General features: G+C 39.4%; 3 protein-coding genes across 3 annotated transcripts in view; all 3 read left to right on the top strand.

Moving 5' to 3' along the window:
* The window catches only part of LOC308413035 (neuropilin and tolloid-like protein 1), a gene marked incomplete at its 5' end in the record, with an annotated part of 44,002 nt that extends 38,488 nt beyond the window's left edge, over positions 1–5,514 (top strand). The window contains one exon of the mRNA XM_080907820.1: positions 4,944–5,514. Within this exon, the coding sequence (XP_080763946.1) occupies positions 4,944–5,469 (526 nt within the window). The remainder of the gene's footprint in view (positions 1–4,943) is intronic.
* Positions 5,515–6,552: 1,038 nt separating this feature from the next.
* atpsckmt (fATP synthase c subunit lysine N-methyltransferase) lies at positions 6,553–8,536 on the top strand. Its single transcript, XM_080906591.1, has 4 exons — positions 6,553–7,087; positions 7,780–7,917; positions 8,011–8,061; positions 8,152–8,536. The coding sequence occupies exons 1-4, from the start codon at positions 6,812–6,814 to the stop codon at positions 8,311–8,313; spliced, it is 627 nt and encodes a 208-aa protein (XP_080762717.1). The 5' UTR covers positions 6,553–6,811; the 3' UTR covers positions 8,314–8,536.
* Positions 8,537–8,645: 109 nt separating this feature from the next.
* The window catches only part of LOC308412332 (E3 ubiquitin-protein ligase MARCHF6-like), a 24,508-nt gene continuing 19,485 nt past the window's right edge, over positions 8,646–13,668 (top strand). Inside the window, exons 1-7 of the mRNA XM_080906590.1 lie at positions 8,646–8,906; positions 9,950–10,049; positions 10,666–10,739; positions 10,856–10,999; positions 11,558–11,630; positions 12,634–12,814; positions 13,343–13,592. Of these exons, the coding sequence (XP_080762716.1) occupies positions 8,888–8,906; positions 9,950–10,049; positions 10,666–10,739; positions 10,856–10,999; positions 11,558–11,630; positions 12,634–12,814; positions 13,343–13,592 (841 nt within the window). The 5' untranslated portion in view covers positions 8,646–8,887. The remainder of the gene's footprint in view (positions 8,907–9,949; positions 10,050–10,665; positions 10,740–10,855; positions 11,000–11,557; positions 11,631–12,633; positions 12,815–13,342; positions 13,593–13,668) is intronic.

The following is a 13,668-nucleotide window of genomic DNA, read 5'->3' on the forward strand; positions in this document are numbered from 1 at the left end:
GGTGCTGATCCAGAATCTTTTTTTTTTTTAATTATTTATTACTAGAGCTACAATAATAAAGCAATGAGGAGGGGGAAGTAATAAATATGAAATAATAATAATGGATTGCATTTATATATCGCTTTTCAAGACACCCAAAGCGCTTTACAATGCCACTATTCATTCACTCTCACATTCACACACTGGTGGAGGCAGCTACAGTTGTAGCCACAGCTGCCCTGGGGCAGACTGACAGAAGCGAGGCTGCCATATCACGCCATCGGCCCCTCTGGTATGGAACGCCAGGACTGCCATAATGAATTAATTAAATACACCATTAAATAATTAATTAAATGTGGCAATAATTAATTAAAATTGGAATTAATTAATTAAATAAATAGTTATGACACATGTAATTAATTAATTATTGACACATTTAATTAATTAATTATTGACACATTTAATTAATTATTTATGTATTTCACATTTTAATTAATTATTGACACATTTAATTAATTATTGACACATTTAATTAATTATTTAATGATATATTTATTTATTTCATTTTGGCAGTCCTGGCGCCTGGCTCTCATCATGAAATAATTTTATCTGTCAGCCTCACCCATCAAACTCAGGGGGCGGGGTTAACGCTGATCGAGTCAAAACCATTGCTTTGGCCTGGTGGCCATTGTCTGTGGAAGCTAACAGAACTGAGCTTTGAAAAACCCTGTTTGTGTGTCACCAAATACCGTTTTAATATTTTTTTAGCCGAGAATGTAGTGGTTTAATCTTCATGTGTCTGGTCGGTTTGTCAAGATACAGCCTCTTTACAAAAGTGTTTCGATGATTTCGGAGATGTCTGCCCAGTCTCACGGCAAAGCGTGGGATAGACCCGCTCGCCTCGCAAGCAATCCCACCAACAAAGCGCAGGCCCCGGTACACAGCTGTAGTAACCCCCGCTGACTTCTTTTACTGAGGTTATATTTATCTGTGTTTTATTTCCTGATGTTCTTATGTGTCCTACGTGTTTCAGTCGCCAATTCTGAATTATAACTAACATTAAAAACATGTTTAAGGAGGAGAGAGAGCAAATAAATCTGTTTAACATCTGATCTTTGGGTTTTTGTTCAGTAATCAGCGTGACCTCTGTATAAACACATAGAAGAGATAACGTTGGTGTTTCCGTCATGTAGTAACTGCTGGCTTTAACTGTACAAAGGTTGTTCGACACTATGAAACACATACAGACTTCATGATGTTCGGCTAATATTTTTATTGTGAATATTAATCATGCTGACCTCGCTCTGTACACCACGCAGCGAGGTCAGCATATCCACGATATCCTCAGCTCCATGAGTTAACACAAAGTTTCCCAGCTGACTATCTAACTTCCAACTATTCCAAAGACGTGAAAATATACAGCATAAAGAAAAGTGTAAGAGACTCAGCAGCAGATTAGAATAACAGTTATACATTTAATAAATCACCAAATGAATCCAAGAAACGAGCAAACCTGTTCCGACAATATGAGTTTGTATTCCCTCAGCTGCAGACTCGCTGCTGTTTAAATGTTTGAAAAGGAAGATTAGATATAAAAAATGTCAAACATAGACTCAGTCTGCCTTCACATTTGATATGAGGCCAGCACGTATAGTGGCCTCAGCAGGCTATTACTGAAATACACGTGCTATATCATAAACTATGATATAAATAGGGAGGTCCTATTAACATATTTAGTTTTAAAGGACACCTTCCTGCCTTTAGTCTCCTTCATGAGCAGTATTAGTTTTCTTCTAACATCCAGAAGTCTGCAAGATGTGTTTCATAGTTTGTAACAAGCCTTTGACAGGTAAACATAACATGACCGAAAAAGCAAAAAAAAAAAAAAAAAAAAGAGAGAGAGAGTGTTGACATAAGAAGAGAAAATGCTCTCAATTATGGAGACAGGCAAATGGTTCATTTATGTTTGATGTGTGTTTATTCTAGGGCTGCTCAATTAATCGAATTTTAATCACGATTACGATCTGGGCTTTCAACGATCATTAAAAATGACTGAGCCGATTATTAGCCCCTCCCTCATGCTTTACTCTCGCGCTGCTCCGTGTGGCAAATCAAGCGCACTGCTCTGCATTTCGAACACGCGTCACAACAATTAAGCGGACCCGAGGGAAGCTCGGAAAGCTAAGCAGAAGTTATTTGGAGAGGAGTGGACTGCCGTTGGTTGAAAAGAGAGGTAAAAAAAAAAAAAAACTTCAGTGGTGTGGAAACATTATGGGTTCGCGGAGTCAGACGTGGATCAAGTAGACACAGTGTGTAAACTTTGCTATGGTGTCGTAGCTGCACCACAGAGCAACACTGCAAAGTTTACATTTTTCATTTATTTCTTTTATTGCAAACATTTGCACTGTTATCAGTATTTGCACACTATTTTATATTATTTTTTAAAGTCATTATTCAATACATTGTTATTGTTAACCCTTTAAAGCCGGTCAGAGCAGCATGCTCGTTTTGTATAACTATTTTTAAATCCCTGTAGAACCTGAACCGCTAAGCTAGCACAATAAATTTTTTTCCATATGAAACCAGAGGAGTTGTACTTACATCTTATGCCATCAGCTTGTCCTAGGTCACGGTTTCCTTCCACATATAGCTTTGCAAAAATTGCATAAAAAGCGCTTGCAGGAACAAAAACATAATATTCCAGAAACACGCTTTGCCGATCCGATCAGCTGTTCTTAACACTTCCCACATTGAAAAAGACGTCAACGCGAACTATCGCAAGTGACGTCATTTTCGCGGAAAATGTAGTTTTTTACTTGTAGGCCTTAGAACTCGAATTGCACTGCTGGAAATAGTTTATTTTGATGCACATGCACATTCTTTGCAAATTTGCATCATAGGATTGTTTTTTTGTTTTTCCTGCAGTGTATATAAAAATTGCTGTATCTCCAAAAATAAAACTATGAAGACACTCAAAATAAATTTCCTGTTGTTGTAAACTATTTTTTGCAACTTTTTTGTATTTAAAGTTTTGAGGGATAAGCCTCTTAAATTTCTCCAAGTAGAAATATATGTAAAAAAAACAAAAACGATTTTCAATTTTTTTGTAGTTTATTGCACTTTTTTGCAATTAATGTAGTTACTATGGACTTAATACATACACATTTTTAAAATATGGGCTATAACAGTTGTATTGATGTATAGCAACTTGAAATGCTCCCACAAATGGCACTACAGCATGTAAAAAAAATATTATAAGCTCTGGCGGACTTGGTTCTATGGTAGATCTTAAAGGGTTAAATAAATATCGTCAAATAATCGTGATCTCAATTTCAGTGAAAATAATCGTGATTATCATTTTTGCCATAATCGAGCAGCCCTAGTTTATTCCTCCCTAAATATCGTCAGTGAAGTTTGCCATGCACGTCAGATTTTCCTGCGCATTTTTATACCTCTGCCAACAGAGAGAGAGAAAAAATCACATTCTAACAGACAGCTGGTGCTTAGAATACAGCGTGTGTTTTTAATATATTATAATTATAATAATGCATAATTATGTGGACATGCATATTAGGTCGTTTTTTAGTGAAATATAATCCCTCCAGAAAGGGAGGAAAAGCCCTGTAACTTGCTTTAAAACTAAATATGTTCCCTAAAACGGTGGACAGAGCTACAGACCCATGACAGCCTGACACAGGTAGCCAGCAGCTATGACCAGCACTACTTGTGCAGTTAATAAAAGGACAGGTAATGTTTGTCGCGTTGTTGCACACACAGCACGCTCGTTTGTTTCAGTTCGTCAGTTGCAACAAGACAGCTTACCAACGTGTACGTAATAAGCTAATACTCCTGGGTGCTATACACTACAGTGTACGCTGTACACCTACTTACTGGTTTTGTCGCATCAGTCTGTGTCTCTGAGTTAATTTGTGTTTCTCCTACAGCTCCGGACCGCTAAAAATGCGCGTGCTCTTTGTGAGCTCGTTCCCGGCTCGTAACCAGCGCGTTCTGCCGTCAAGGGCGATCACTGGTTAAATGTGATCATGTGACTGATGCAAGCCAGATCCTTTTATTTAGCAAAACTGTGATTGATAGTTAAATATTATTAAATATTATTGTTGAGGGGCACAGACAGGACTCCGCACGCACACACACGTTAATATATATATATATATATATATATATATATATATATATATATATATATATATATATATATATAGCCTCAACAAAAGGGCACCTTGGGCACCCATCAGGAAAGGGGCGGGTGCTCAAGCCCCTCTAGCCCCCCCCCCCCATCTGCACGTGCCTGCTACATTATAAACAATTCAGTCCTTTATGGAAACTTAATATCTTTTAATAGAACTCTAATGTTACATTTGTTGCAATTTCTGCTGCAATCTTGGCCATATCTCTGTTGAAAAAGTAATTTTTATTGTCAGTGACAATTTTACCTGGATAAATAACAGATTGCAGCACCTACCTTGTAACAGCAGTTTGCGGCTCAAAGTGACTTGATTTCATTCATAAGAGATACGTTTGACAGATTATAGGCAATACGTTTCATTAAGTTCTAATAAACATATATAGATATGCTACGATCATTACAGTATCATGATATTGATGATGTCCGTGAAAGGATTTGTCTGGTTTTCAATTTTTTTGCTTTTTGACTGCAGTTTAGAAATGTGCATATGTATAAATGCTTGAATTTCAGACCTTTAGTTTCAAATTGCACATGAGCAGCCAGGCATGTTGAAAAACCACGTGCTGGCATTTTGTTCTTTCTACTTTTATCTTACAATTTATTCACATTAATGGGAATTTATACACATTTATCATTGTCTGTGTAGCTACATTCAAAGTTTCTGTTGCACATTCCTAAACGTTTATTGTATCTGTACTCTGGAACTGTAGGTCTGGATGTCTGTGCATGTACTCTCTTTACCTCTTTGGATCCACAGAGATGATTTTGATCCTGCCCTCCTCGACCCCGGTTTTGAGCCTCCTCACTATGAACTCTGTACTCTGCGCCGTGCCCCCTCTGGTGAACTGACCGATCCTGCCCTGGCCGAGGACTTTGACAAGTTCCACAAGCTGAGACGCTCCGAAAGCAAATGCATCCGTGACCACCACTGTGGCTCTCACCAGGGCAGTGTCCACGGTAGCCGCAGCAACTTAAGCGTCAGGGACGCCACCATTGTACCTGATGGGGGTGCTCTTGTGCCCCAGTTGCAGCCAGTGATGGTGAACCAGCAGTCGCCCCGACTCTCTCACCACAACACGCCGACGAGTCGACGGAACATTGTGGTGATGAAGCACAGCTACTCACAGGACGCTGCAGGAGGGTACAGGGCAGAGGAGGAGGAGGATTTAATGATGGATGATGGTCCCACCACCAGTCAGCACCACATGTACCATCATCCAATCCACCATGGCCCATCAGGGCTTGACCACACGGTCCATCGTACACTGTCTAATGACTTCTAATTAAAAGAACAACAAAAGGTCCCAAATGAAATTGCAGTAAAAATTAATATTGCAAATAGAGGTGGCCAATTTTTTTTTTTTAAAGGTTTTTACCTAATATGGTCAGTAGAGTTCCTTTTTCTCAGACATTCCAAGTAATTTCCAAGAATGCAATCCAAAAGTCTTTTTAATAGTAATTCCCAAAAACCAAAGAGTTTAGGAGCTATCTTGAATGGTACACTGCTATGTCAATGTAATTCATGAGAGATGGTTCCAAGGATGAGTAGGCCTATTTTGCTGGATCACAGTTCCATTTTTTCCTTTTTAGGTTCCTTGTTTGTTTAATGTTTTCACTCTAGGCTAGAATATGTCACATAGATCAAATCATATTTAAAATAATATAATTCATTAATTGTTTTGATGTTTGAAGTGTTTCCTATATGGATGAACATGCCTACAACACCAAAGCAAGAAAAATGCAATTATAAGTGTTATTTATCATCCGATTTACATGTATGTCAGGTCATATTGTGGCTGATTTATTTCATGTTTATTTACTGAATTAAATATTTACCCTCTGCTTGAATTTGACCATGGCACAGCATATTAATCTGTGTGTGTGTGTGTGTGTGTGTGTGTGTGTGTGTGTGTGTGTGTGTGTGTGTGTGTGTGTGTGTGTGTGTGTGTGTAAAAGTCAGTTCATCACAAATGAAAAACATTCAAATGAATTTGAATTTAAATATACATTTGAAAAAAATGTCAGAGTTTAGCCACCAGAACATTATTCACAGAATTCTGGCATTTCACACAAAGTTTATCAGTGATTTTCATAAAATATCTCACATAATATATTCAATGTTCAAGGTTCTATATTTGTCACATGCATAGTTATACAAGTATAACCACAGTGAAATGTAACCATTCATTATCTAGTTACTTTTAAGTTTGCAATTGGAAATTGGTGTTTATTATTATTTGTTATTTTTTATATATATATTTTATTTATTTATTTTTAACCACGCTCGAAACATAATGAAAGCTAGCTTGAATGGGAACGAAAGCGGGGAGGAACGGTTTGTAGTTCCTCTTTGTTATCCACTCGGGCCGATTATAGCCTTGCACAGGTCGTGTATTACAATGCTTACATGTTACAATAACATATAAATAGCAGGACTTTGAACTATGATAATCTCTTTTTTCGTAACTAAGGACAACATAGACTTGCAATTTGTTCGAACAATATTTAATTTCATTTATGAAAACTTGAGGTCGAATAAGTAAGAGCTTGCTAGCTGAAACACAGTCCCCGCTGTCATTCATGGAGTAGAGTGAACGATTGCAGACGTTGCGTTAAACTAGCGTCATGTCACAAGAGGAGCTCCTGCTGGACTCGGGACAGCCTAATGAGGATAACAGGGACAGAAAGGGCAGGAGCCGCATTGGGCTCGTCGTAACAGGCTTAGTGGGAGGGTCGCTGGTTGCTCTGTACGCAGTGGCTGCTCCGTTTGTAGCCCCTGCCCTGAGGAAAGTCTGCCTCCCGTTTGTCCCGGCCACCACGACTCAGGTGGAAAACGTCCTCAAGGCGTTAAGGACAAGGTCGGGAACCCTGGTGGACATAGGCAGCGGAGATGGAAGGATAGTAAGTACTGTTCTGCCCTCTGAGCCCCCTCAAGAACTATAAAATTATAGTTGCAAGAAAAATAAAAAGGTATTGAAAGCCTTTAGAGAAACCATGATTTTATGCAAGGCGCAGTTATAGATTAACAAAATATAATCAAACTTTTTAAAAAAAAAAGCAAAAAAAAAAAGCTCGTAAATCATGTCTGATCAATCATGTCTTAGTGATCGCTAAGGCTTTATCATCTACAAGCTCCAGCAGGTGTGTCCCGTAGCTGTTCAGGAGAACAGGGGACCAGTTCCGCCCTACAGACTGTTTAGTTTATGAGTATCTGGGATGTCATGTGGCTGAACAACTGTTATGTTGTTGGTTTACTTTTGTGCTTTGGATCGTGTCTTACACCTTTTGCCATCCTGTCCTAAGCTTCAGGTCAGGTCATAACTGTTGTCCTGATATCGTCTGTTCTTTATACAGTTTTGAAATAGTCCTGGTCTTATGACAGCTGGGCTAGGCTTAAAAAAATCCAGGGCTAGTGCAGTGTTAGGCTTGAAGGTTACCACGCATGAAGGCCAGAGGGTTAAAAAAAAATTGAAACTGTTTTTGCAAACAGCCTTAAAGGGTGAAAATTTAATTTCAGTAGCAACCAATCTAACATGATTTACAAACGTGTGTGTGTGTGTGTGTGCTATACTGTTTCCCCTTGCTTCTTGCAGGTGATTGCAGCAGCCAAACATGGTTTTCGTGCGTCAGGGTTTGAGCTGAACCCCTGGTTGGTGTGGTACTCTCGCTACAGGGCCTGGAGGGAGGGAGTCTACCGCTCCACCTCATTTCACATCTCAGACTTGTGGAAGGTCAGTGGTTTCTGAAAACAAACCTTTGTTTTACAGACATCTGCTGTAATGAAGTTAGTCATTTAGCATGTTACTTCCTTTTTCCTTTCTTAGGTCAGCTTTGCTCAATACTCCAATGTTGTCATTTTTGGAGTCCCTCAGATGGTGAGTACCTCTGTGTCTCACCAAAATGCAGAAACTTGTGGAGTTCAAATCATCATGCTAATTATGTTTGTTTGCTGCTTTTATCTTCAGATGGAGAAGCTTGAGCTGAAATTGGCAAGCGAGCTGCCTAGCACAGCCAAGGTGGTGACCTGTCGCTTCCCCTTCCCTACGTGGATTCCTGAAAGTACCGCGGGGGAGGGCATAGACACTGTATGGGTGTATGATGCAAAGACATTTAAATCACACCTGTAACATAAGAAAATCAAGTCTAGAACACCATTCTACTCTCAGATTATTTTAAAAACTTTTGTAAAAATTTTGATAAAACTAACTGTAACTGGAAATAGTTGCATATATCTCTTAACATTTAAAACCACAAAAACAGGAAAAAAGGAAAGGTCAGTGCTGTACATTTGAAATGTGTGACCATGTGAAATGACCATGACAATAAAAATGATGATTGAGTATTACTGTTTATTGTTGTATAACGTTGCCCATAAGTTTCAGTGCAAGTTGCGGGGATTATACCAGAGTCCTAGGAGGAAGCTGCACAACTGGGAAACTGGCTTGTTGCGCGGAGCTGCCATCTAGTGGTGAAACTATCACATTAACACTTGTTGTTTTGTGTACCGCTAGCTGATGAGCCATGAAGTAAAACAAGCTGAATTTAATTTGAAACGCATGATGACGTCAAACTTAACAGGGCACTGAAATAAAAAGTCTTTCTAGAAATGTTTACATCTAGATAGCCGGCAGTCATCGCTGCTGCACGGACTGCTTAAATCCAGACTGCTGTGGAGCAGGGCTGCTTTAGCAGCCAGCCAAGATGGACACCGCTGAGGAAGGTAGCTAATGCCCAAACTTGATTACCTTAGCGCTAAATGGTAAAGTCATTCATGCTGACTTTGCATGTGACCTCAACTGTTGTTGGTAGCAACGACCACGACTCCGTTGTCTTAAACTTCAGCAAAGGTTCTCCAGAAGTAGAGAAACCGCTAGCCAATTAGCGTTAGCCAGCCAGCTAGCTGGCATTAGCTTACACCCTATAAGCTGTCATGTCTATGTGGAACCAGAAATCCTAGAACGCATTACATGGGCACTGGATAGTGTTTACAACGTAGAAATTGTAGAGGGAGTCCAATTCACAGTGAAGCCACACGCAAAATTATCTAATTATGAGTTAACCTTTAATAAGTTGAGCCATTGAAACCGTTATGGGAGCGTACCGAACAGTATGACATGATAAGCTAGCGGTACGTTGGTAAGGTCGGCAGGTTAGCGCATTTAGGCTACCATTTGACAAGGCTCATTCACAACTTTGCGAGTTCAACTAAAGAGAAATTGTTATTATGACGAATGCTCTCGACATACTCCAAAAGCCTGCATTTTATAGTATATTTGGACTTCCAGAAAACAAGCCCATTATATTTTCCCTGAGCGAGAATGAAATTGTTTTTAGCCACTAGCATATATCTGAAGGATATACCATAAATATATATAGCTAAGGGTGGTATCCTAACTCGTGTCATGCTCCTACTTCTTGGGCTAATTATAGTCATTTTATTTTTGTCATGCAGTGACACTGATAATCCAAGGATTTACAGTTTGCCCTAGTCTGACCTATACTGTTACAGTCACTTTAAATACGAATCCACTGCACAGACTCAGTCCTGACACATGTACACTGTTAGCGTTTTGTAGAAAGGTATTAGTAGTTTTGTATTACGGCTCACATGTGTTTATTAGTGTGGCTCAGTATATGTTTGGTGGGGTGTTTTTTTTTTTTTTTTTTTTTTTTTGTTTGTTTAAAAAAAAAAAAAAAAAAAAAAAGCACTGCCAGACTGTCTTTAGCTATGCAGATTCTTATCACTGTGTGCCTTTTGTACAGCCGATATCTGCCGGGTATGTCGGTCAGAGGGGACCCAGGACAAGCCCCTTTACCACCCTTGTGTTTGCACCGGCAGCATCAAGTTCATCCATCAGGAATGGTATGTGAGTGAGCAAGATGTTCATGTAAAAACTTTATGGTTTTCTCTTTTCGCTTGCTTTTCATGGCTTGCAGGTTTTGGTTTTTGGTCACATGGAAGTGCACGTGGTTGTGCAGTCCACAGAAATTACTAGATGTGAATTTCCAATTACATTTGCAAACAGTTGGATTTATCCTGCAGACCTTGTCTTTTTTGGAGGGGGGCAGTCTCACTGTGATGCTGTAAGATCTGCCTTTCATGTGGATGTTGCTTTGGTCATCTATTTAAAAATAAATAAATCTAGAGCTGCCTCTTTCAAAAGGGGTAATTTGCCCTGCCATACTGCAACCGTTTTTCAAGAATGCTTTAAAAGTATGGGGGGGAAAAAAAGGTTTCAGTGTGTTGACTCGGTCTCAGAATTCCCCAGATCGCAATCTTACCAAGGTTAATTAATGTAGGATTTGCTGGAAAAACAAATGTGATCCACAGAGGACCCACCTTGCTTAAGGACTTAAGGATGTGTGCTAACATCTTGTTCCTTGATACCCCTGGACATGTTCAGAGACTACTGAGGAAGATTCTTGTGCAATTCTCTGTGAGACATGGGTAAATTCACTGTTTCATTTTGTTTTCACAGCTTACTGCAGTGGCTGAAACACAGTAGAAAAGAATACTGTGAATTATGCAAACACAGGTTTGCATTTACACCAAGTAAGTTGTTTTTATCAAATCATTCAATGTCTTAAGACTGCATTCATTTGTTGTTAGTGCCTTCAAATGCCCAGTTATTATCTGACAATTTATTTCTGTATTGCTCTTCTCATCAGTCTATTCTCCAGACATGCCATCTCGCCTGCCTGTGCAGGACATCTTTGCAGGGCTGGTCACCAGTATTGGAACAGCCATCAGATACTGGTTCCACTACACACTGGTGGCCTTTGCCTGGCTAGGTGTGGTACCGCTCACAGCATGTAAGCCACATCTTGGAATTGCAACTAACGATTACTTTCATTATTTGTCAGTATATTTAAATAATAATTTTACTCTAAACATAAGAGGATTTAAAAAATTTATTAAGCTTTCCATTACCTGAACATGTCCTAACACACTTCCCAGTGTTTGCATATGAAACCACAGTATCAAATGTGAAATAAAGATTTGGGGAAATTTTATGTTTTAAGTGGAGGTAAAACATTTGAATTGGTTAATTGACTAAACGTACAACCAGTAAAAAAAAAAAAAAAAAGATGCTTGAAAACAAATAGTTCTGTGGACCCAAAGGGGCTAATGTTTGACTAGCATAAATAAATCACATGTGCTCTAATTAGATGTTTCAGTTCAGCACAGCGTGAAATGTAACACCATAAATGTACAAATTTGAAGCAGTTTGGTTTTAGTTATAAACTAGTTGAGAAGTGATCGCCATGTTGGGGGTTTTGTGTGTGGGGCTTTTTTTTGTTTTGTTTTGTTTTTTAATTTATTTATTTTTTTCCCCGTCAATTTTGCTTTCATTCTGTGTTTCCCAACAGGTCGTATCTACAAGTGTTTATTTACCGGCTCTGTGAGCTCTCTCCTTACCCTGCCATTAGATATGCTTTCAACGTAAGTGTCTGCTTTTGGTTTTGTGCCTCCTCTCTCACAAAGTCAAGCTGCGTTTGTTCTGTCGTGTACTTTGCTTTCTTTATGGCTTGCACAGTGTTGCTGTTTAAATCAGTGCGTCCCAACGCTTTTTATTTATTTTGTGTTCTTCTCATGTTCCTCACAGCCCTATCAGAAGAATGCATGGCATGTTTCACATTTCGTCATTTGGATTAGTTTGACCTGAATGTTGTTCATAAAACGTACCCTTTTCTTTTATTTCTCCTCTGTCTCTCAATCAAGCTGAACTACTGTCACTAGCAACTCTGAATAACCCAGAGATCATGGGAAACTATAAATTTCTGTTCCAGAAAGACTGTTACTTCTGAGTTTATCTCAGACTCCTTCCCTCCCACTGCACCAGAACCAGCTGATTTACACTTTATTTCTTTTCCTCATTCATAAAGTCGCTCTTTAAATGCAGGCTGCTGACAGTCTGTTAAAATTCAAAGATTCAGTCGTTAAATGATGTCAACAACATTTTTAAGGTGCAGATTCTGAACCCCAATATATTTTCCACTAAATCCCCTAAATCAGTCTCAGTTGGTCCAAGCGCCATCACAAGCCAAAATAGGATTTTGGCTTGTGATGACCTCTTCGTGGGCGCTGACATTTTCTCTGCTTTGTAGCGTGCATGCTAATTAGCTCTGCTGTGTGGTGCAGTGCTGCTCTTTTCCTCTCTGTTCACAGTGCTGCATCTTTGCTTGTTTTCAAACTTATGTGTAATTTTCATCCTCCAAATGTGTCCATCTACATGTCCATGAACAGACAGCAAATGTGGAACTGGTTTTGTCCAATGCAAACATTCTGCTCTGCAGTCCTCCAAAATCCCAACAACACAATATCTCGTCAGTGACTGTCAAATGTTTCTTTGTAATGGTTGCAAAATCTCATTAGTGGCAGAAATAGTGTTACTTAAATAATCTGAATGTTTTTTGAAAATTGATGCCATGTCTCCTTCTCACAGGCAAAACCTGCTTGCTGACTGCCTCCAAGGCTGTTTTGTGGTCACATGCACACTATGTGCCTTCATCAGCCTGGTGTGGCTCAGAGAGCAGATTGTGCATGGAGGCGCTCCTCAGTGGTTAGAGCAAAATCAACCCCCACTGGTTCCTAATCAGCCCAACGGCCCTGCACCAGCTAATCAGGTGAGTTTTGTTTTAATTTATTTTTTCATCCTCTTTAAATCAGAGCAAGAGTGGGGCTGATAAAGACTTCCTAAATTCTGTTAGCTCAGTTTACCATTACTCTGACATGGTTGGCATAGCAACAGACTCATATCTGTAAAAGTTTGCTAGTTAACGCTCAAAACAGTTTCTAGTTAAAATCATACATTTTATAATCTCTGACAGCAGCAGACAGATTTGGCCAGAGGTGTTGTGTTTTCGGGTTGTACATGTGTCTCATTCTAACACAGTAGCCCGTTAATGATGTTCAAAGCTCCCTGTGAATATTTAATGTGATAACGATGGAGTGATGAATCACATTTTGCATCCCAAACATTAGTGGTCACATCTGGACAATGTGGATATAAACTCCATAGTGACCCCAAGACAGGAGTTTGATTAAAATACTTTCTGTTTTTCAAATACTGAGCTTACATAAGCACAAAATTACTTTATTAACTTTTAGCAGGTTTTATTAATGAACTGTCATGTCTTTCATTATATTCACAGGGTGTGGGCGGTAACGCTGCAGCCAATGCTCAGGATCCTGCAGATGCTGAAGCTGCCCAGAATCCTGCAGAGCTTGGTCCAGATGGGCTGGCGCCTGCTAACGTGCATGTAGCTGGCAACCATGATGAGGCAGAACTGGATGATGATGAGGATGATGATGATGATGATGAAGGGGAGGATGATAACGAGGAAGAAGAGGATGATGAAGGGAGGGATGAAGATGCTGCCGATGCCAATGATGGAGGACAAGGTAGGCGAGCATTTTTCGGAACGTTATCTTTAATGTGTTTGTTTTAAACACTTGCTGTTCTGCTGTGGCACCGTTA

Source organism: Rhamphochromis sp. 'chilingali' (genome assembly GCF_963969265.1).
Source record: "Rhamphochromis sp. 'chilingali' genome assembly, chromosome: 16".
Taxonomy (NCBI): Eukaryota; Metazoa; Chordata; class Actinopteri; order Cichliformes; family Cichlidae; genus Rhamphochromis; species Rhamphochromis sp. 'chilingali'.